Source organism: Procambarus clarkii, chromosome 25 (assembly GCF_040958095.1).
Source record: "Procambarus clarkii isolate CNS0578487 chromosome 25, FALCON_Pclarkii_2.0, whole genome shotgun sequence".
Lineage (NCBI taxonomy): Eukaryota > Metazoa > Arthropoda > Malacostraca > Decapoda > Cambaridae > Procambarus > Procambarus clarkii.
In genome coordinates this window covers 12,962,549-12,983,814 of record NC_091174.1, presented here as the reverse complement: position 1 = coordinate 12,983,814, position 21,266 = coordinate 12,962,549, and the positions used below count along the sequence as shown (strand labels likewise).

At 37.3% G+C, this 21,266-nt stretch overlaps 1 protein-coding gene across 6 annotated transcripts in view; it reads left to right on the top strand.

Annotated features, from left to right (window-relative positions):
* The window catches only part of LOC123756565 (adenylate cyclase type 5), an 814,648-nt gene extending 798,827 nt beyond the window's left edge, over positions 1 to 15,821 (top strand). For 4 of the 6 annotated variants that reach the window (XM_069331335.1, XM_069331336.1, XM_069331337.1 and 1 more), the window contains 3 exons: positions 1,723 to 1,854; positions 2,462 to 2,586; positions 7,497 to 15,821. In XM_069331335.1, the coding sequence (XP_069187436.1) occupies positions 1,723 to 1,854; positions 2,462 to 2,586; positions 7,497 to 7,679 (440 nt within the window). In that variant the 3' untranslated portion in view covers positions 7,680 to 15,821. Of the gene's footprint in view, positions 1 to 1,688; positions 1,855 to 2,461; positions 2,587 to 7,496 lie in introns of those variants that run through there. The other 2 variants (XM_069331338.1, XM_069331339.1) reach the window with 2 other exon arrangements.
* Positions 15,822 to 21,266: the final 5,445 nt, after the last annotated feature.

The following is a 21,266-nucleotide window of genomic DNA, read 5'->3' as shown; positions in this document are numbered from 1 at the left end:
AATTCGTTTTGGTTGACGACGCATCTCTGGGAATGGATTACGACCGTAAATGAAGGTACCACTGTATATGGAAATCGGATCATTTGTGACGATTATAATGTAATAAAATTGAAGATTATTCGACAATATAATACACAAATAGACATTGAATTATTTAATTAAACTGGCTGTTTATGACTAAGGCAGTCTAGATTTCTATTTAAGCTTTATTTACAGGGCTATTCGTGTTTATCTATGGGTGAGTTTTTAGAGGGTTTCTGTGCTGGTCCCTTCAATAGCTTCCAGGAGCTTAAGGCACTAGCACTAACATATACCCATAGGTAATACAGTGGCACCTCGAGTGACGAGCGCCTCTATCTACGAGCATTTCGAGTAACGAGCACACCACTCGCCGAAAATTTGTCTCGATTGACGAGCTTTCGTTTGATTAATGAGAAAAGCACATGGTGCTTAGCTTTGTTGCCTGCAGTTTGGGCTGCCGAGATGCTCACTCATCACCTTATGGAGACAATTGCAGATACCTTTTCATCTTTAATGTGCCGTTAACTGTATTGTCCCATACCTTTGATTTGGTGTGGTTCCCTCTTGTCGGCCTCTCTATTTTCTCCTCTTTTGTTCCCTGAGGTGGCTATAGTCTGTCATTTTGGCTGTGTGGCATGTTCTTTTGTGGAGCTCTGTTTGCTATCTGCCAGTTTCAGGCCTTCACTTTTTTTTTTTTTGTTAAATTTTCCCTTCACTCTGGGGTGGGTTTTTTGTGACCTGCATTCCTTGTGTTTCTCTGGATAGGGTGCTCAGTTTATTTTGTGTGGTCCATTGTGGGTTCATTGCACTGACTTTCTCTGCATCTTCTTTGGGTTCCATGCTCCTGCTTGCTCCCCAGGTAATTCATTTTTTGCTGGTGTGGAATGTGTGTAGTTTTTGCATGGTCTAAATTCTGTCCCATGTGCATCCACTTGGCCCTGTGTCTCCTGTCCTCCACGACCAATTCCGTGACCATGTGGCCTTCAAGGTGCTTGCCTGTTGGCTGGCTGCCTCAGTTTGGATTTTTGCATCTTCCCTCCACTTAAGCTCTTGCTTCAGGTTTCTCTAGGTTAAAGTTGTTGGCTGACAGGGGGGGGGGTAGGGGTTTTTGTTTTTATTCTCGAAAAATTCCTCCCTTAACCTTCCCATTAATGGAAGGGTATAAACAACACCTACCACTATGATCATGGTACTCACTGTTATCCTGCTTGGGCATCCAGGCACCTTGCTGCAGGCCTTTGACTGGGTGCCCTAGGCTTTTCAGTCTGTCTCTCAGTCTTTTGGCCATTTATGTCTTAGGCCTTTGGGCTGGGTGTCCTTGTGCCTTTGGAATCAGTTCCCTAGGGCTTCTGAGTTCCATATTGGGCAGCTGGTTCATATTCAGCCATTGACCCTTCTTGCTCATGTTCCAGTGAATCTAGCACTTTAGCAGCTCACCAGTAACACCACTTCATATTTCTACAACTATGCTGTCTTTTTAAGATGACCAAAAACATTATTAGGGGATGTAAAAGTATTTATTGAATTTTGTTTATTCCAGAGACTTTCCCTGTGGGTTCGTTATAAATTCCTGCACTAATAAGGCATGTTCTGTTTATTGTGCTCTTTGTTCTAGGCTATTAAATCTTCTAAATGATTATAAGTGAAGTCTCCCTTTCCTTGTATAGGTGAACATGTCTGTATCTTCAACAATCTTGCCAGGTCTAACAAAAGCGTCGAGAGACTTGAAAAACTTCAGTCATGTCACAGCCATGGCAGACTACGCTCTGAGGCTACGGGACCAGCTGGAGTATGTGAATGAACATTCCTTCAATAATTTTAAAATTCGAATTGGTAAGTATTCATTTTATTTTTGTTGCAGGTCTTTGTAGCTACAGTATTATACTCCCCTTGGAAACAACTAGGCATTACTGTAAAATAAATGCTTAAGAAAGTACACATTCTCTTGGAATATGACAACTTTCAGTAATGTTCCTTCTGCCAACACCACCATGGAAATGCTTATTACAATATTTCTATTATTGAGAAAATCAACTGAAGCTCTTAGGTGACTTGAACCCACGACCAACGGAGTGCCAGCCGGCACATCTATGCAATGAACCCGCGTCCGTTGGTCGCAGATTCGACCAAGTCACCTATGAGCTCCAGTTGATTTTCTCATTGATATATATCACATTAGTTTGATTTCTGTGTAATTTCTATTATTATTATTGTACTGTCCAGTATTGCTGTTAAGGAATAGTGGTAAAGTGGCAGTGTGCAGATATGAGTACTGTACAGTAATTATAAAAGACCAGTCATTGTACAATTGTAGGCTGCTTGGTCAATTTTTCAAGTACATCATCAAAATCAGTTTTATACAGAAAGTATTAGTTTAATAGTATTAGCAATGTGTGTAAATACCATGAGAAAGACGAGGTAAATTGTTTATGTTCTGTAGGTATCAACATTGGGCCGGTAGTGGCTGGTGTCATAGGTGCTCGCAAACCTCAATATGACATCTGGGGCAATGCTGTCAATGTGGCCTCGCGCATGGACTCGACTGGGGAGTTGGATAAAATACAAGTAAGATTTATTTTTTGAATGTGTTAGGTGCCTTACTCCGCTCATACATACAAGCAGCTTGATTTGTTTTAACCTTTTCCTCATTTGTCTAACTTCAAATGAAATTAAGGTGTATAGGATAGTGATGACTTCTAAGGTATACTTAAATCACATGCAGTACTGTACTGCTGTTTTACTTTAGTTTAAACAGTGTGGAATAATTATTTACACATACAGTAATTGACAGAAAAAATGTGAGTACAGTATAGGTCTACACAGTATTATGTACACCTATATAGCATGTAAATCTGTTCCTGGCACAGCTCAAAGTATACATCTTGCAGCTCACTCATGTGCTTCTCTTCTGTCTAGTAATGTTGTCCAGAAATAGAATCAAACACTGGCAGGAAACAACAAAGTGTGATTTGATGATAGGCACAGTGCTGGTGATTCAGTGAATTTATAATAACCTATAATAAACCTCATATAATATAATAAGAAGTATTTAATAAAAATTAAAAATTATATATTTTTTCATGGGTCTAGGTTAACTCTTAATACATCCATATAGATGCATTATAACCACATATAATAATCATTTGAATAAAAACTGGGTAATGATGCCACCTGATAACTAAAATCAACACATGATAACAACACTTTAACCCTTAAACTGCACAAGGCACACGTATACGACAGGACCTAATGGTACCATAAGATCAATTTCTCAAACTTGATCAAACGATTTCCTATATTTTGTGCATAATCTACTAGCAAATCCTGCAACTTTGTCTAAATGATCACAAACGTAACTTGAAAAATAAGAAAATAAAAAATAATTATATAATTGAATATTGAAAACTTCAGTTTTTCAAATCAGCTGCAAAAATATAAAATATCACCAATTGTTCATTTGGTGTTTGTATTATGTTCTCAGAATAGCGTATGATCTTCATTTTCATGAATAGATTTAGAATACACTATAGGTTTTCAGTTTAGTTTAATGTAAAAAAAAAAAATTGTCAATGTGGCATTTGAAATACAGTAGGTGCCAAATTTAGACAAAACAATTTATAACTCCATATGTTTAGGTTTTATGAAAAATCCATTCTAATAGGATTGTAGAACAGACAGCTGTGCACACTATATGTAAAAATGGCGAAAATCGGTCAAAAACTGGATTATTTTAAGCTGACTCAAAGTTGAAACTAATTTTAGAGATACGTGTAATTGAAGTTGAAGTTGTCTACAATGAGTAAGGTAGTTATAATTCATTAATTTACTTGTTTGTTTTAATAAACATTGTTTGGCATTTGTACTCGAATGTGTGAAAGCTGCAAGTCATTGTGTGTTGGATTGAAGTAAAGAAAAAATAACCCTCCATCAAAAAAACAAAATATAGGGATAATTATAATGATTTAGGGAATAAAGATGTATACTGTACTTTATTTAAGTGATAAAGTCCTAATCTGGTTCCTAATCATCAAAACAACCTAAAGAGACAAAGAAAATAGAACATTTGAAGCCAAATAATATAGATAACAAAATTGTTGCAAAGTACATTAAGTCTAGTGATTATGAAGTTGATAAAACCAACTTTGAATGTAATGAAATGCCTCTCTGGTGGCTCCTTGGTGTTAGCTGCCTGGATAGCTTTTTCCCAGTTCAATCCACACCAGGTCTTTGTGAGTCACTTTAAACCTACCAGGGACCAAAGGCCAAAACCTGGACCCCTCTGAAGAGGCACACAGATCAGGGGATGCTAGATCACCCTAACCATGAAAAGGCCTCCAAAAACTAAAAGATACAAACAACAAGGTACACAAAGCAAAGAAAATGAGAAAACGAAGCCTCAAGATGCCTGAGGCACCCAGTCATGAAGCGGTTGTCTCGTTAGCTCCACTTGCGCACCACCAAAGGAATGTGATACAAAGTTACAGCTCTGGAAGATCAAATAAAAGAATTATGCAATGATAAGGAACACTGGGAAACTAAAGGAAAACTCCTGGAGGAGGAAAATGAAGTATATGAAAATGAAGTAAAATAGCTCTTAAAGTTAAATGAAATCCAGGTGTTAGTGACTACAATAAGTTAGGCAGGGAAATTCAACAAACAAAAAGAGCTGTTGTCAGAAAAGATGGAGGTTACACAGGATATAGGAATGTGCAAGAAGAATATGCAGCTAACCCCATACACAAGTGGCCAAAGTGAAAGAAATATTAGAGACAGTTCATGAACAGTTTAATGAAGTGACTGAGCAATACAGTAACAGGAATCTAAGATGTTTACACAAATCTTTGATCTTTCAGCAAAGAGCCAACACAAATTATATTACAGATTTTTCAAAGCATTATATGACAAAGAGTGCTGGGGAGACGGGACACCACGAGCGTAGCTTTCATCCTGTAACTACACTTAGGTAATTACTTAGGTAATTAGATATACCAAGATAATCCAACAAAGCATGAGCCTGGAACCTGCCAATATTATGCATCGGGTGCATGTAAATATGGGCTATCAGGAATAACTAATGGAAAATGCAAATCTAAACACCCGAGAAACTGCAGAAATAACCGAATTACAAGTCAACAAAGTAAAATCAGAATCATTAATCATGGATTAGTCAGTCACAGAAGGTATTGTGCTTGCTCTGGGCTCCAGTGCTTTTCCTCATCCACACATCAGATATAAACTATAGTAATGTATCATCCTCTACAGATGACACTAGGATTTTCATGAGAGTAGACAATATAGAGGACACAGCATACCTGTAATCTGATGTTAATCAAGTCTTTCAGTGGGCCCAGAAAATAACATGATGTTTAATTAGCGTAAGTTGCAATTAATGTATTATAGAAAAAACAAAAACATCAAAACAGAAGCCACAAATAAAACAGTCAAACCACACTATTGAAAGAAAAAGCAATGTAAAAGATTGAGGAGTAATCATGTCAGAAGACCTTATTTTAAAGAACACAACAAAGTTGCTGTCACATATGCAAGAAAAATGATAGGTTGGATAACAGGAACCTTCCAAACAAGAGCTGCCATGCCAATGAAACTTTTTTAGACATTAGTACTCTTAAAGAGTGAAATGTTTTGGCACAATAACAGCCCCATTCATAGCTGAAGAGCACACAAAGATCTTTTACTGCTAGAATCCACTCAATAAAACATCTAAATTATTGGGACCATCTAAGAATTTGAAATCCGTATTCCCTAGAGTGCAGGCAGGAGAGATACATAATACTGTAATTTACACTTGGAAAATGTTAGGACTGGTTTCAAATCTGCACACAGAAATAACACCACATGAGACCTGGAGGCATGGCAGGATGTGCAAAATAGCCCCACTGAAAAGCAGAGGTACAATAAGCATGCTGAGAGTGAACTCAGTCAATATCAAATGTCCAAGGCTTTTCAACACACTTTCCCTACACATACAGGGAATAGTTGACCGACCTCTTGCAGTGTTCAAAAGACAGCTTGACAAGCACCTTCAAAGGATACCTGATCAATCAGACTGTGACTTGTACATCAGACTGCAAACAGCTACATTGAACAGCCTAGTTGATCAGACCAGCAACCAGGAGGCCCAGTCAGAGACTGGGCAGCAGGGACATTGATCCTAGGAATCAACAGGTAGGGTACAGCATCTTCCACTGGAAGTCAGCTTTTCAGAAACAGTTACCTAAACCCACCAGGGAAGGTAACCCTAGCCAGACAAAGGCAACATCAGCAAATACCAAGAAATGATCACTAAATTTAGGCACAAGCAGTTTGAGGTGAACAGTTAATCAGAGTCACACACAAGAAGAGAGGAATAATAAACATGCACTATAAAACACTAAAATATAGAACAAATGCACATGCAAGTGGCCCCAACAAGACAGAACAGTGTGTAGGATAGCCAATACTGATCTGAATAACTAGGACTCGAAGAGATGGCAGGAATGAAAAGTGCAACTGTGACGTGTGTGCACGCCAGGCAAAAGACTGAGGGTCAGGATATCCAAACCACACATCAGAAAATTAAGAAATGACGACCTTTCATCTCATTCTCTTCCCTCATATTGTTTATCTCTTCTCTCTTTCCATTACACGACTTGATAATGATCCATGACTGACTGAAATGTCATTGTTTCTTCGTGTTCTGATTTGTGGTTTGGATATAATATCTTCAGTCACATTATTGTGACTCATCATCTGCACTGAGGATCATGGCTATGGAATAAAGGAGGCAAGTGTGCATTTACCTCTCCCCCCCCCCTGGTGGTGCCCAGGTGAAATTAATGAGAGAACTGCTTCACAACCGGACGGTTTATACAATGTGGTATTTCATCGTTTCGTTTTCATATTCTATGATTTGCTTACCTTGCAGTTTCTATGTTTTGGTTCACCCATCTTTCTGGTGGCCATTTCTTGGATAGGGTGGCCTGTGATACCCTGCTCCTAGAACCTCTTTGGAGGGGCCAGGTTTTGGCCTCTGGTCTGCCATAGACTTATAATGACTTGCAAGGGGCCTGGTGTGGATTGACTTGACTTGGGTGGAGCTGTCCCAGGAGGCTAGCACCAAGGAGCTACCAATTGGAGCCTTACCAGAAAAGTACTAGTCAGTAGTCATTTTTAAACATACTTTCTCTTGACATTTCACATGAGAAATATCTAGTATGAAGCCTAAAGCATTTATTTATTTATATATATGTATGTATGTATGTATGTTACATTCAAATTGTGACTTTAATGCACCGTCTAAAAAAGAAATTGTAATATACTGTACCATGAAGCAAGAATAATATACTTTGTACTTAAGCTCTACCAGTCAACATGTAAATTGGTACTGTACCTTGAGAAAATCCTAGAACACATGACCAGGTATGTGATAGTATCAAAGCAAATGTTAGCGAGACTAAAACTCTCTCTGTTTCTAGGTCACTCAAGAAGTTTACCAGATACTACACAAGAAGGGTTACCCACTTACATGCCGGGGGGTGATCAAGGTTAAAGGAAAGGGAGATATGATAACATATTTTCTCAATGGCAAAAGTCATGATACTATAGAAGAAGACTGCCCAAAAACTGGATCAACAAACTCCACAGAGAATCACAAATAGAATCAATGCCCGTAATATTATCTAGCATAAATGAAACAAATTTGGAACAGTGAGATTTTGGAGTATGATGTCCAATAAACTAAGTTGTTTAAGCTGACACTGGTGAGAGACAAGTGTGGATACCTGTCTCGTGTATAGTGTGTTAGTGCGGTACCTACCTCCTCCTGCTGAATGATGAGGAAACTGTGACTTTCATTAATATTTGAATATAAAAGTGTTGTTTCAAGACAGAGTAAACATCTTGCCGTTTGCACTATACTGCAAACATTACTTTTATTTCAGTTTAACATTTTTACTTACTGGTGATGCAGTCTTACATTTCCATGTGAATGATGCCACTGATGAGCAGCCTGTCACATTTGTAGATGTTCAGTGCATATTTAAGTGAGACTCCAGTTCTCAACTGAAGGAGCAATTGAGACTGCTCCTTCACTTAGTGAAGAGAATTTTTATAACATCTTATAATTGCATCAAATCATCAAAACTTTATAATTAAGGGGTTTTGTTACCTGCAGACTTTGATGACATTATAAGCATCTCTAGTCCAGTCATTAAAAGTTTTTGAAGAATTGTACACTATATCCAGTGTGCCATGTGTACTTTTTTCATACAGTTGAAAGTGCCACAAGTATCCACCAAAATGTTAGGGCTCACCTTATGGTTTCCCATTGTTGGAGACAGGAAGCATGCTACGCTAGCCAAGTTCCTTTAGGCCAATCACTAAAGACCAGTAGTATGCAGTACTACTGAGTACTACATATGAGCAGTATGCAACATAGTTGCCTAGCTCATGGATACCTATTTACTGCTTGGTGAACAGACAATCAAATGAAAGGAAACATGCCCAGCCGTCTGTCCCACCAAAGATCCTTGGTGATGAGCTGAAGCGGTAGACCCCTGTGCTACAGTTATATAATGAAAGCTGGAAATAAGTTTCTCTAGGGATATTTGTATTCTCATTATGGTACTGTCTGATGCAACTAGTCATTTATATACAGAGGCATCTGGGTAGTAATCAGCAGCTTGAAACAGATCTGTTTGTCGTCAGCTAGTGTCAAACTCAATAGGCCCTCTTTACACATTAATCCATATTAAAAGGGAATTATTGTTCCTCTATACTTTTCTATTATCAACACTATGTTATATAAATATCAATACTACATAAGCCGCATGAAAATTTACACACGATTAAACTTTTTTGTGAGAAAGCATTTTAAACTTTGTAACATGACATTTTTCTAGGATAAAAATGTAAAAAGTTGATAACTATGAGAAGCCTAAATGTTGTTTAGTGTTTATGAAATTTTGTATATAGGAAAAAAATCTTAGTGTATTAACAGTTGTCCAGTTCTGAAGGGGTTATGTTGATCAGAATACAGTATATCATTACTGTACATGCATGTACAGTACTTCACAAAAGTTTAAAAATGGATTATGATTAGTCTTCAGATTTCTTATTCCATCATTGAAATTATTGAATGACAGCTGACTGCATTAGTGTCATAAATTCATTGTAATTATGCCTAGATGATGATAAGATTTTCTGTTTATAATGTAGTATTTTGTAACTGCCTTCATACAGTTTTGCAGTAGCTTCATTTGTTCAGTATGTCAATATCTGTTAATAAGGTTTAAATTTATTGCTTATTCATATTTTACTTAATTTATCATTGCAGTGCTAAGTTTTAGTGTTATTGATCGTGTCTGCAACATAGTGATATTCTAGAATTGCATGTCCTTGCATACAGTTCTCAAGTGTATGTTTATAAACAAGCCTACTATTTCATAATGTATATATGGGAATGGCCAACTTGTGGATTTTCAATGAAAAATATACCGTACCTTATTGGAAAGGAAGCAGCTCATGAACTACTGTACATATGTATATAGGATAAGCTTCCAATTAGTGTTTCAGATATAATGAATTCATTTTCTAGGAGAGGCATTTTAAGCAGCTGTTTTACGGCCAGCTCTAATATGCAAGCTTCAAGAACAGATATATCTATGGGACCATGTAGTGTGCTTCATATAATAAAAAATCTTATACCATACAACAGGATTTATATAGAGTAGCTTTGATTTCTGTGTTGTGATTTTGTTTGTGAACATATTTGTAATATGTATATATAATGAGCAGTATCCAAAAGACACTTGTCCACAATGAATGAATGAGGAAATTATACCATGACAGGAAAAGTCTTTCCTGGTAGCATGAGTGTATGAGATATTTTAATGGAATATACCTTGAGAGAGAGACAGGTATACTAGGCATAATTAATAAAAAGGGTAGGCTACTAGACTTGCGCTATCCTAATGAACACCAGTACCAGAATCTGGTTAGCTCATGGTAAGAGGGGAGCATGTAGATCTCAAATTGATCTCATAGCCAAGTAAAATCACCCAGAAAGTACAGGCAAAGCAAAATAAACTATCTTAATGAAGAAAAAGGTAAGGGAAGCTGAAGTTTACCTAATGTCAACAAACCATGCATTAGAAAGCAACCACACCTCCAATTGGCAGCTCAGATCACCAAGGTTTCCATCTGCATGCTCATCGCACTCACGTGCAACCCCAAAGTGGTCCGAATCCCCATGAGAAAAAGGGGGCAAAGGATACAGGGAGCTAATGAGGCTGCCACCTTAAAAGCACATTCCAAATGGGACCTCAGAAAAAAAACTGGCTATGGTGTAAAATAAAAAAAAACTAAGACTAAAAAACTAAAAAAAAAAAGATAGGACTGGCCTTTGAGGTAAGATTAGAATCCCAAGTTTAATAAAAATATGAACTCTGTAATTGAAAAAGCATCCCAGGACCAAACAGCCCTGAAGAAGATAGACATCAAAAATGTAATATGCAGCCAACTTTCTATTAGACCACCAGGATATTAGTCATGTACATATTAACAGCATACTTGCACACATCGTGTGCAACTGCATTCACATCAGGTTGGCTGAATCAACCCACCTGAAGGACAACTTGAGAAAGACATCAAGGAAACGGGATTAACAAAATGAGCAACTTGATACATGAACAACCTCCATGCAACAGGACAGAATGCACAATGCACCTCTTTTTTTGACAAACTAATCATACACCACCAGAGGACCTCATCTACTGCAAATGCTCTGCAATCAAGAAAAGGAGTAACATGTAGAGGCAGCTGATGGTTCTACACAGAGCCAGAGAGATCCACCTGAGGGAGGCCAAACATTTCATAAATCCAAAGGAAACCCTCTCCATCCACCAGCACGGCCCGAAACCAAAGAAGAGCAAACCTAGAACATACAGTATTTGCATAACCAAATGATCCACCTCGTCAAAAAAAAAGTGGAGGTGCAAATTCCAACTCTGCAGCATCCAAGCCTGACCAGGACTCCAGAAATTGAAAATAGAATGCCTGCCTCATAAAGCAGCTACCATCTCATAAACCAAACCCCACAAAAGGTAAGAGGTGTTAAAACCAAAGACCAACAACACATGTAGCAGACCTGCGAATGAAAACAATTATTAACCCAACATGTGGAATGGAGCAGACAGAAAGGATGACTATTGGCACATACCAAACTGCTATGGCAGCAAGCTCAGAAACAATGTCCATACCAATCTTAGGACACACAAGGCCTGCATGGAAATACTAACACAAACCAGAGAAAACTGTTATTGGTATTCCAACACCAACACAGGACACAGGCCAAGAGAAAGAAAATGCACTTCATACACCAACACTTGACTTGAGAAATGTCAAAGTAAGGTCTAAGCCACTACTAGAGCAATAACCTATGAAAATAAAACCCTATTCACCCCAACCATCAGGATCAGTATATAGGAGCCGAAGCCCATATACTACCCAGGATGAGGTCTCTCACTAGGAGGAAGCCCCAAGGAGCAGACTTACACCTCCCAGGGAAGGAAAACCTGAAAGGCAGGGACAACACCAGCAACAACTAAAGAAGGGAACGCTATTAACAAGCAGTCGAGGCTAACAACACTAAAGGCTTACCAACACTATCAAGGCTAGAAAAAGCATGAACAAAGCTGAAAAAATGCACATGTTACTGTATATGAAAAAGAGAGTAGATAAGGTACTAGGAATAATGGCCTAAAGCACACCAGATGCATGACTGAAGGGAAAAGTCAGTGTGGGTCCTAGAGTTGCCATCTGGTGGTGCACAAGTGTAACCAACTAGAAGTAGAGTCTGGACAAGTACATATATATTTGTTATCGAGATTACTAATGCTTATATACAATTATTTGTTTTGGGGCAGTCTACCTTTCTGGTGTTTTTCTTATGGTCTGGGTTGATCAGTATCCCCAGACATTCCTTGCATCAATTGAGGGGGCAGGTCCTGGTCCCTGGTATGCTCTCATGATTCAAAGGACCTATGTGGGGTGCTTAATGAAGGCTTGGAGCTAACCAAGCAGGTAGTTTGTGGAGCCACTCAACCCTTCCCTGAAAAACCATCCAAATAGATTATTCAAGCCCTCTCACCCATGCACCATGAGTCAGCAAATTCTGTATGTGCAAACACCTAATCTTGACCTTATATCAAAAGATAAAAGGCAGAAGCAGCCTTGGTTAAGAACGATCACTTTCACAACATAAGTCTTCAACAAAAGTACAAAGCTATCACACATGCAAGCAGAAGGGTCAAGCATAATTGCAATATGAAGACAATGCAGAGCTAACTTGTAAAAAAGCTCTATTCCTCATTGACATCCATTGCAGTGGAGAACAAGTCCTGTGCCCTATATGGAAATGAAGTGACTTGAGAAGTCTGCTCACAGAGTTGGAATCCAAACCCTTCAGGGCAGGAGTTTCGGTTGAGACAGGAAAAGCATAAGCCGACCACCAAGAAAAGGAACCCTGGCTTAAAATCAGCATGAAATAATGTTCCAGGAGAAACACAATGTAGGCAACATAAAATTTTAACATGAGGCAAAACAAATTGATAAAGTAATGGCCCCCCTGGCAAAGTGTATGTTCCAGGTACATATAGCCAATACCACTTTGCTTAAGTGTAAAGTAGACAAACAGGCTCAAGCAGAGGTACAGGCAATCAAACTGAGCTTAGGCAACTTGGAGGATGGGGGAGTTTAGAGCCTCGAGTGACCTGGGCTACCACCTATTGCCAGTTAGACACATTATTAGTGTTTACATACCTTGAGGTGTTTTCGGGGCTTAGCTTTCCAGCAGCTCGGTCGTCGACCTGGCCTCCTCGTTGCTGGACTGGTCAACCAGGCTGTTGGACATGGCTGCTCACAGCCTGACGTGTGAATCCCAGCCTGGTTGATCTGGTATCCTTTGGAGGTGCTTGTCAAGTTCTCTCTTGAACAGTGTGATGGGTCGGCCAGTTATGTCCCTTATGTGTAGTGGAAGCGTGTTGAACAGTCTTGGGCCTCTGATGTAGAGTTCTCTCTCAGAATACCTATTGCACCTCTACTTTTCAACGGGGGTATTCTGCACATCCTGCCATGCCTTCTGGTCTCATGTGGTGTTATTTCTGTATGCAGGGACATCAAGATAGTGATGGTTTGTCTTGTTACCTTCAGGTTCATTATTTTTTTCTTTCAGTTGCTTGTTTTGTTGTACCTGTTTTTTCTAGTTATTCTCTTTCTTGAACAGCCGTAACTGTTCAACATGCCTCCACTACACATAAGCGGCATAACTGGCTGACCCCTCTCAGTGTTCAAGAGAGAGAACTTGATAAACACCTCCAAAGGATACCTGATCAACCGAGCTGTGATTCGTGTCAGGCTGCGAGCAGCCGCGTCCAATAGCCTGGTTGACCAGTCCAGCAACCAGGAGGCCTGGTCGGGGATGTTGAGCCCCGAAATCATTGCAAGGTAAGGTAGTGGGGATTATATTTTTTTTCTCTCGGGTAAGCACAAGAACAAATGACTCCTGTTAACTGACTGAGAGCTTTCTCTTCCCATAACTCATGGTAAGCTTTACCCATTAGTTTTTCTGTGGAACATGACTCACCAATCAGTTAACAACCAGGCTGCTGTCAATTACTGCTGCTGGATGAACATAAGCAAAAAATTAAGGACTGACGCCCAGACGATCCTCTTTGGCCAGGACTCAAACATAGGCTTCAGGCACAGAGGAATTGTGTTACCATTGTGCCACCAGAGACTGAACAAGTTGGGTATATCCCTAATTTCCATGTTCCCTTTGCCTCGTGCCCCTCCCAGAAACAGTATCAATCCTTGCAGAAGATACCATACACGGTATTTTTTTTTTCCACCATCTGCACTTTCTGAGAGGTCTTACTCAGTTATGAGGTTAATCTTAGATTTCCATGTTCCCTTCACCTAATAAATACACCAGATTCTGGTCCATGTGTTCAATAGGCCTATGCAAGTCCAGAGGCCTGGTAATTTTGTAGCTGTTTCTCTGGTACCAGAGCCAATCAATTCACCAGGGAGTTACCGAGGGTTAGTTTAGGAAAGGGATGAATTTGGTGGACATAAATAAAATGTACTGTATCATATGTAGGAGGATGCTCACCCAACATAAGTTAGATTTTCCTTTTCTTTACTACATTTTAATAAATCTTCAGAGCATTATAAAGTACTGTACACATTTTTCACTTAACATAATTACCTGTAAATTTTGAAAAAATTTAACAACCTGCATGAAGACTACAGTACTGTACTAGAATTTTAAAATAACAATTAGTACTGTAATTGATGTTAAGAGGTGCTTAAGCTTTACCATTTTACATATTATATAGCCAGGTAGAGACATTTGTCTCATCTGTTATATTTATAAGGGTGCTGGTTGCAATGAACCACCAGGTTATACAGTATTTCATTTGAACAGAAATGTTGGAATCATGGTTAAAAGCTCAATATACATTAAAAGCAACCATTCTTTTTCATCTAATTTTTAAGAATATCAGTTGCATACAGTTACAGTAATATTGTTATGGAATAGAAAATACTGTATTGTTATTAATTTACTTCATTGTTAATAATAATAAGAAAAAAAAGAGAGGTGCACCTCCCCACGACCCTTCCGCTCTGCTCTCCTTTACTGTTGTTGTGGTAAACTGTAAATATTAAAGATGTATTTTTCATCAAATCTCCGATGTCAGTTACTATATACCTTTCCCATAGAATTCACAGTAGATATTAATGAGAGACAAAATGCTATTTTCGATAACATAAGTGTAATGTATATAAGATATATAACATAATAACGAGACAGTACACGAGCCTTGCATCACCACCACAGCTACCAATATTTGCACAAAGCTTGTCATCAATCTCTACTTGCCTCCTATATATTATTTTTTCCTGTACTGTACACAGATTTGACTTTTAACCGACTTGTAATTTGACTAGTAATGTTACTGTGTGTATTAAAGAAATATTAAATGGCGCTGTGTTGGTATATTTATGTACATAAATGCAGTATAACATGTGCCAAATTTTGCAAATCAGATTTGAGGTTTCACACACTACCAACTGACCATTGCTCATGTGACACACTTGCCTTTTAATCCTACATTTTAATTTAAAATATTAAATTGATTGATTTATCATTATTGTTAATACTAGTTATTACTTATCTCTTGCCATTTCTTATCACGGTAACTATTATTAAACTCCTAAGGATAACACTGAACAGTATTAAGAAATTCTATCATTTGATGAAGAATATACAATACAGTATGACATATAATAGTTTTTTGGGAAAGAGATTAAGATTGCAAGCTTTAATGAGTATTTTCAAGAATCACATGAGTTTTGTTGATCAAAATTTTAGCCTTATATATATATATATATATATATATATATATATATATATATATATATATATATATATATATATATATATATATATAATATATATAGCCATATATATATATATATATATATATATATATATATATATATATATATTTATTTTATACTACCTTAATACATATTCCAGATTTTCTACCATTTTTCTTTAAATTTTTTCTATGTATAACTCAGGCTGTTAGTATTGTAACTGTATACAGAGAGAGCTACTGCTCATTTTTTTTACCCAATCCTGGCAACAATTGCCAAAGATGTGTTTTGTAATACATAATTCTCTCCTACTGTAGGTTTTGCTGGAGTCAATAATAATAAATAATAATAATTCTTCACCAGTGCAGATACTCTATACCACAAACATTTGAGTCAAGTGTGAGTGGCGCTCTTGTGTCTTGTGCTATGCATTTGTTTTTTTCTGGATGAAGCTGATGTATTTCTTAATTGCAATATTAGACATTTCAACATTTTGTACCATTCAGTGTTTATATCTTCTGTTGGAACAGTTAAATTTCTGGCAAAGTTTATTTTTAAGCACTGTATATACAGTGCTTGGATATTTTTCCAAAGGAGATATCACTTACATTTACATTATACTGTGTGTATGTGTGTATAAAATTATTCTTATATATTTGAGGATAAAGAGGTTCCCGAGTTGGGATCGAAATATACAGTCTACAGTTCCTCATGTTTTCAAAATAGTGGATCATTATTTGCATATATATATATATATATATATATATATATATATATATATATATATATATATGCATATATATATATATATATATATATATATATATATATATATATATATATATATATATATATATATATATATATATATATATATATATATATATATATATATTTCGGCTAATTCGCCTTCATCAGAGCAAAGTAGAATGAAGATCTTCATTCTACTTTGCTCTGATGAAGGCGAATTAGCCAAAAACGCGTTAAGCATTTTCTATTTTTCACATGAGATATTCTGCATACTTGGATCAGTGTTTTTGTGATCATTGTTATATATATATATATATATATATATATATATATATATATATATATATATATATATATATATATATATATATATATATATATATATATATAAATAAATAAAAAATGTGTGTGTGTATATATACACACACACACACACACACTGTGTAATGCTTTAGTCACAAAGGTCCTCAGGTCGACCCGACAATTGCTACAGGAACCTTCCTTTTTTTTTTTAAAACATTCAAAAGGTGACACCCCTAGGGTCAACACTTGCATCAGAGGAGCTCCAGCATATTTCAACAATCCTAAGTATTGTAGTACAGGTTGATGATAGTGAGTGGTGTCCCAGAGAACATAAAGGTATAGTGCTTTTGAAAAATAGGTGAGATAACAGGAATGTGCGTAGTGAAGTGAAAAATCAAATGAGAAAAAGTTGCCCTAGTGTTTACAGTGCAGAGAAGAACATTCAAGATGGCCGCCGGCAAGAGAAAAAACAAAACAGAGCTTGATTTTGCGGGATTCAATGAAGAAAGCATTGATATTAGCAGTCTACACAACTTTTTACCAATTTTACAGTTGGTAAAATTAGATACTATAGTGAACTCTCATGTAGAAATAATTAGTAAATTGAAAGAAAGTAATGACCATTTGAATAGCAAAGCTGTATGTCTTGAGGGTTTAGTGAAAGACTTGCGCAAGGATAAGAATCAATTGGAAACAAATTGCAAAGTCATGGAAGAAGAAAATAAACTCTTAAAAATAGCTTTGGAAGAAGTTAAAGTAAATTTAAACATAAATGACTACAATAGGTTTGGTAAGGAAATTCAACAGGAGAAACAGCTTTTGTCAGCACAGACGGAGGAAGTTACACAGGGAATAGAACAGTACAAGAAGGATATGCAACTCACTTATGCACAAGTGCCCAAGGAGAAAGAAAAAATTGAAGAAGCAGTAAAGGAAGCCAAACACTGCAGTAACCAGGATAAAACAAACATTAGGCTGGAAGTGAGAAAGGAATTGGCATCTAATCCGAAGTTGGTGCAAAATTCAGTTGATCGGAGTAAATCCCTAATAATTTTTGGTTGCAAAGAAAAGGAGATAACATCTAGGTCAGAAAGAGCTGTAGAAGAAGCGAAAGTAGTAGATAAAATTGTTGGCCTCGTAGAAGGTCTTACTACCATAGAGAATGTGTGCGACTACAGGAGATACGTAAAAGGGAAAGATCAACCTTTGAGGATCACCCTAAACGGTGCCAAACAGATGGAAGAAGTACTAAGGAATGCTAGAAAATTACAAAGTGATGAGGATGGGAAAGTGTGGTCGTTAAGACGAGATCTTTCAAAAGAAGACAGAGAGAAGCTGAAACTGAACTTCGCCGAGGCAAAACGTTTAAATGGGAGCAGGAATGAAGAAGAAATCAATTCTTTTTTCTACAAAGTGTTAGGGGTAGGCAGACCAGTAAAGTGGTACATAAAGGCAAACCAACAAAATCAATAGAGAGAAGGGGTGTGAAAAATAAGGTGAGCGGGAACAAGTTCCTGAAGATTGCATACACCAACGTAGATGGAGTGAGATCGAAGATACTGGAGTTAAGTGATGTAATACAGCTGCAGACACCAGACATTGTTGCACTCACGGAGACAAAACTTGAAGATGTTATTTTAAATGAGGTTATATTCCCAAGGGGCTACTCAATTGGGAGACGGGACAGAAAAATTAGGAAAGGCGGTGGCGTTGCTGTGCTGGTGAAAGAACACCTAAAGGTGAAGGAAATAATGACTGTCAATCCACAAGAAGTTGACATAATAGCACTAGAAATCTGCCATGAAGATGATAAACTAATGATCATAAATGCATATAGTAATATGCATTTATGCGTAATCAGAGGCAGGGTATCGGATTGGAGGAATGTCACGAGTGGAGTACCACAGGGTTCAGTTCCTGCACCGGTAATGTTCATTGTCTATATAAACGATCTACCAGTGGGAATACAGAATTACATGAACATTTTTTTTTTTTTTTTTTTTTTTTTTTTTTTTTTTTTTTTATATATATATATATATATATATACAAGAGTTGTTACATTCTTGTACAGCCACTAGTACGCGTAGCGTTTCGAGCAGGTCCCTGGAATACGATCCTCTGCCGCGAAGAATCGTTTTTTCATCCAAGTCCACATTTTACTGTTGCGTTAAACAGAGGCTACAGTTAAGGAATTGCGCCCAGTAAATCCTCCCCGGCCAGGATACTAACCCATGACATAGCGCTCGCTTTTTGCTGATGATGCTAAGATAATAAGGAAGATAAGAAACCTAGATGATTTTCATGCCCTTCAAGAAGACCTGGACAAAATAAGTATATGGAGCAATACTTGGCAAATGGAATTTAATGTGAATAAATGCCATGTTATGGAATGTGGAATTGGAGAACATAGACCCCACACAACCTATAAATTATGTGAGAAATCTTTAAAGAATTCTGACAAAGAAAGGGATCTAGGGGTGGTTCTAGATAGAAAACTGCCACCTGAGGACCACATTAAGAACATTGTGCGAGGAGCCTATGCTACACTTTCTAACCTCAGAATTGCTTTTAAATACATGGATGGCGAAATACTAAAGAAATTGTTCGCGACTTTTATTAGACCAAAGCTGGAATATGCATCGGTTGTATGGTGCCCATATCTTAAGAAACACATCAACAAACTGGAAAAGGTGCAAGGACATGCCACTAAGTGGCTCCCAGAACTGAAGGACAAGAGCTACGAGGAGAGGTTAGAGACATTAAATATGCAAAAACTAGAAGATAGAAGAAAAAGAGGTGATATGATCACTATGTTCAAAATAGTAACAGGAATCGATAAAATTGATAGGGAAGAATTCCCGAGACCCGGAACTTCAAGAACAAGAGGTTGTAGATTTAAACTAACGAAACAAAGCTGCCAGAGAAATATACGAAAATTCACTTTTGTAAACAGAGTGGTAGTGGTAGCGGTTGGAACAAGTTCAGTGAGAAGGTGGTGGAGGCCAAAACCGTCAGTAATTTCAAAGCATTGTATGACAAAGAGTGCTGGGAAGACGGGACACCACAAGTGTAGCTCTCATCCTGTAACTACACTTAGGTAATTACACACACACTGTACATATATACAGTGGTACCTCAAATAACGAATTTAATCCATTCCGGTGCCGTGCTCGTCATGTGAAATGCTCGTCTTTCAAAACGAATTTTCCCATTTAACATATTGGAAACAAAAATACTGTAATCCATTGCTCCACCGAAAAACATCAATATGATATTCGATTTTTTAAATAATGGAGCATCTTACCTGACAAACTGAACGAATTGTTATGACATCAGTTTTTCATATTTGTTCAATTTTTTATATTTTTTATAGCAAAAGGTTCGTTCAGTGTTTGTCAGGTAGGATGTTCCATTATGACAATCTTTCTTTGTTTCAAATGTGTTCAATTTGTTTTGCATTTTTCATTTATTTATTAATACAGTAATGGAGCAGCCTACCTGACAAACACGGAATGAACCTTTTTGACATTTGTTCTTTTTCAATTTTTTTTGTTCTACAAAAAAAAGTCAATGCTTTTTACATCCCAGCATCATTAGCATTTTTAAACAAAACAAAAATTTTATTTGCATCGTCGGAGGCGTCCGAGAATGTGCGAGAAGCAGCAGGAATGCACCATGTTGTTTTCTCGTTAATCAAACGAGCCCTCGCCGATCGAGACAAATTGTCGGCGATCGTCATGCTCATTATTAAAAATGTTCGTAAATTGAGGAGCTCATCACTCGAGGTTCCACTGTATTATATATATATATATATATATATATATATATATATATATATATATATATATATATATATATATATACAGTATATATATATATATATATATATATATATATATATATATATATATATATATATATATAATAATGTACCTAGTAGCCAGAACGTTGTACTCGGCCTGCAATGCAAGGCTCGATTTGCCTAATAAGCCAAGTTTTCCTGAATTAATATATTTTCTCTAATTTTTTTCTTATGAAATGATAAAGCTACCCATTTCATTATGTATGATGTCAATTTTTTTTTTATTGGAGTTAAAATTAATGTAGATATATGACTGAACCTAACCTATCTTTATAGGCTAGGTTAGGTAGTCGAAAAACAATTAATTCATGAAAACTTGGCTTATTAGGCAAATCGGGCCTTGCATAGTAGGCTGGGAAGTGCATTCTGGCTACTAGGTACGACATTATATATATATATATATATATATATATATATATATATATATATATATATATATATATATATATATATATATATATAATATATGACCTCTTACTGAAGACCATGCTGGAAAAAGTTGTTAACCTCTCCCTCAACGAATGCCAGTGGAAACAAGCCACTCTTCCTGTTAGGCTCGGTGCTTGGGTGTCCGCACTGCTACCCAAATTGCTGTCCCAGCCTTCCTGTCTTCCTCCTCAGCATCAGATGACCTGGTTAAGGAAATTCTACCTGACACCCTGAGTGATGTAGCGGGGATACAGGACCCCCACTACACGGAATGCGACACGAAATGGGGTGCCATGGCAGACCCAGCACTCAGACCAGCCATGCCGAAAGCCAAGAAACAATCCAGTTGGGACAGCGCCATTGTAGACAAAGAAGCCACAGCTTTGCTGGAGGCAGCAACAACCCCCAGTGATCGTGCACGCCTCTCAGCTGTGCAGGCTCCCCATGCAGGGGACTTCCT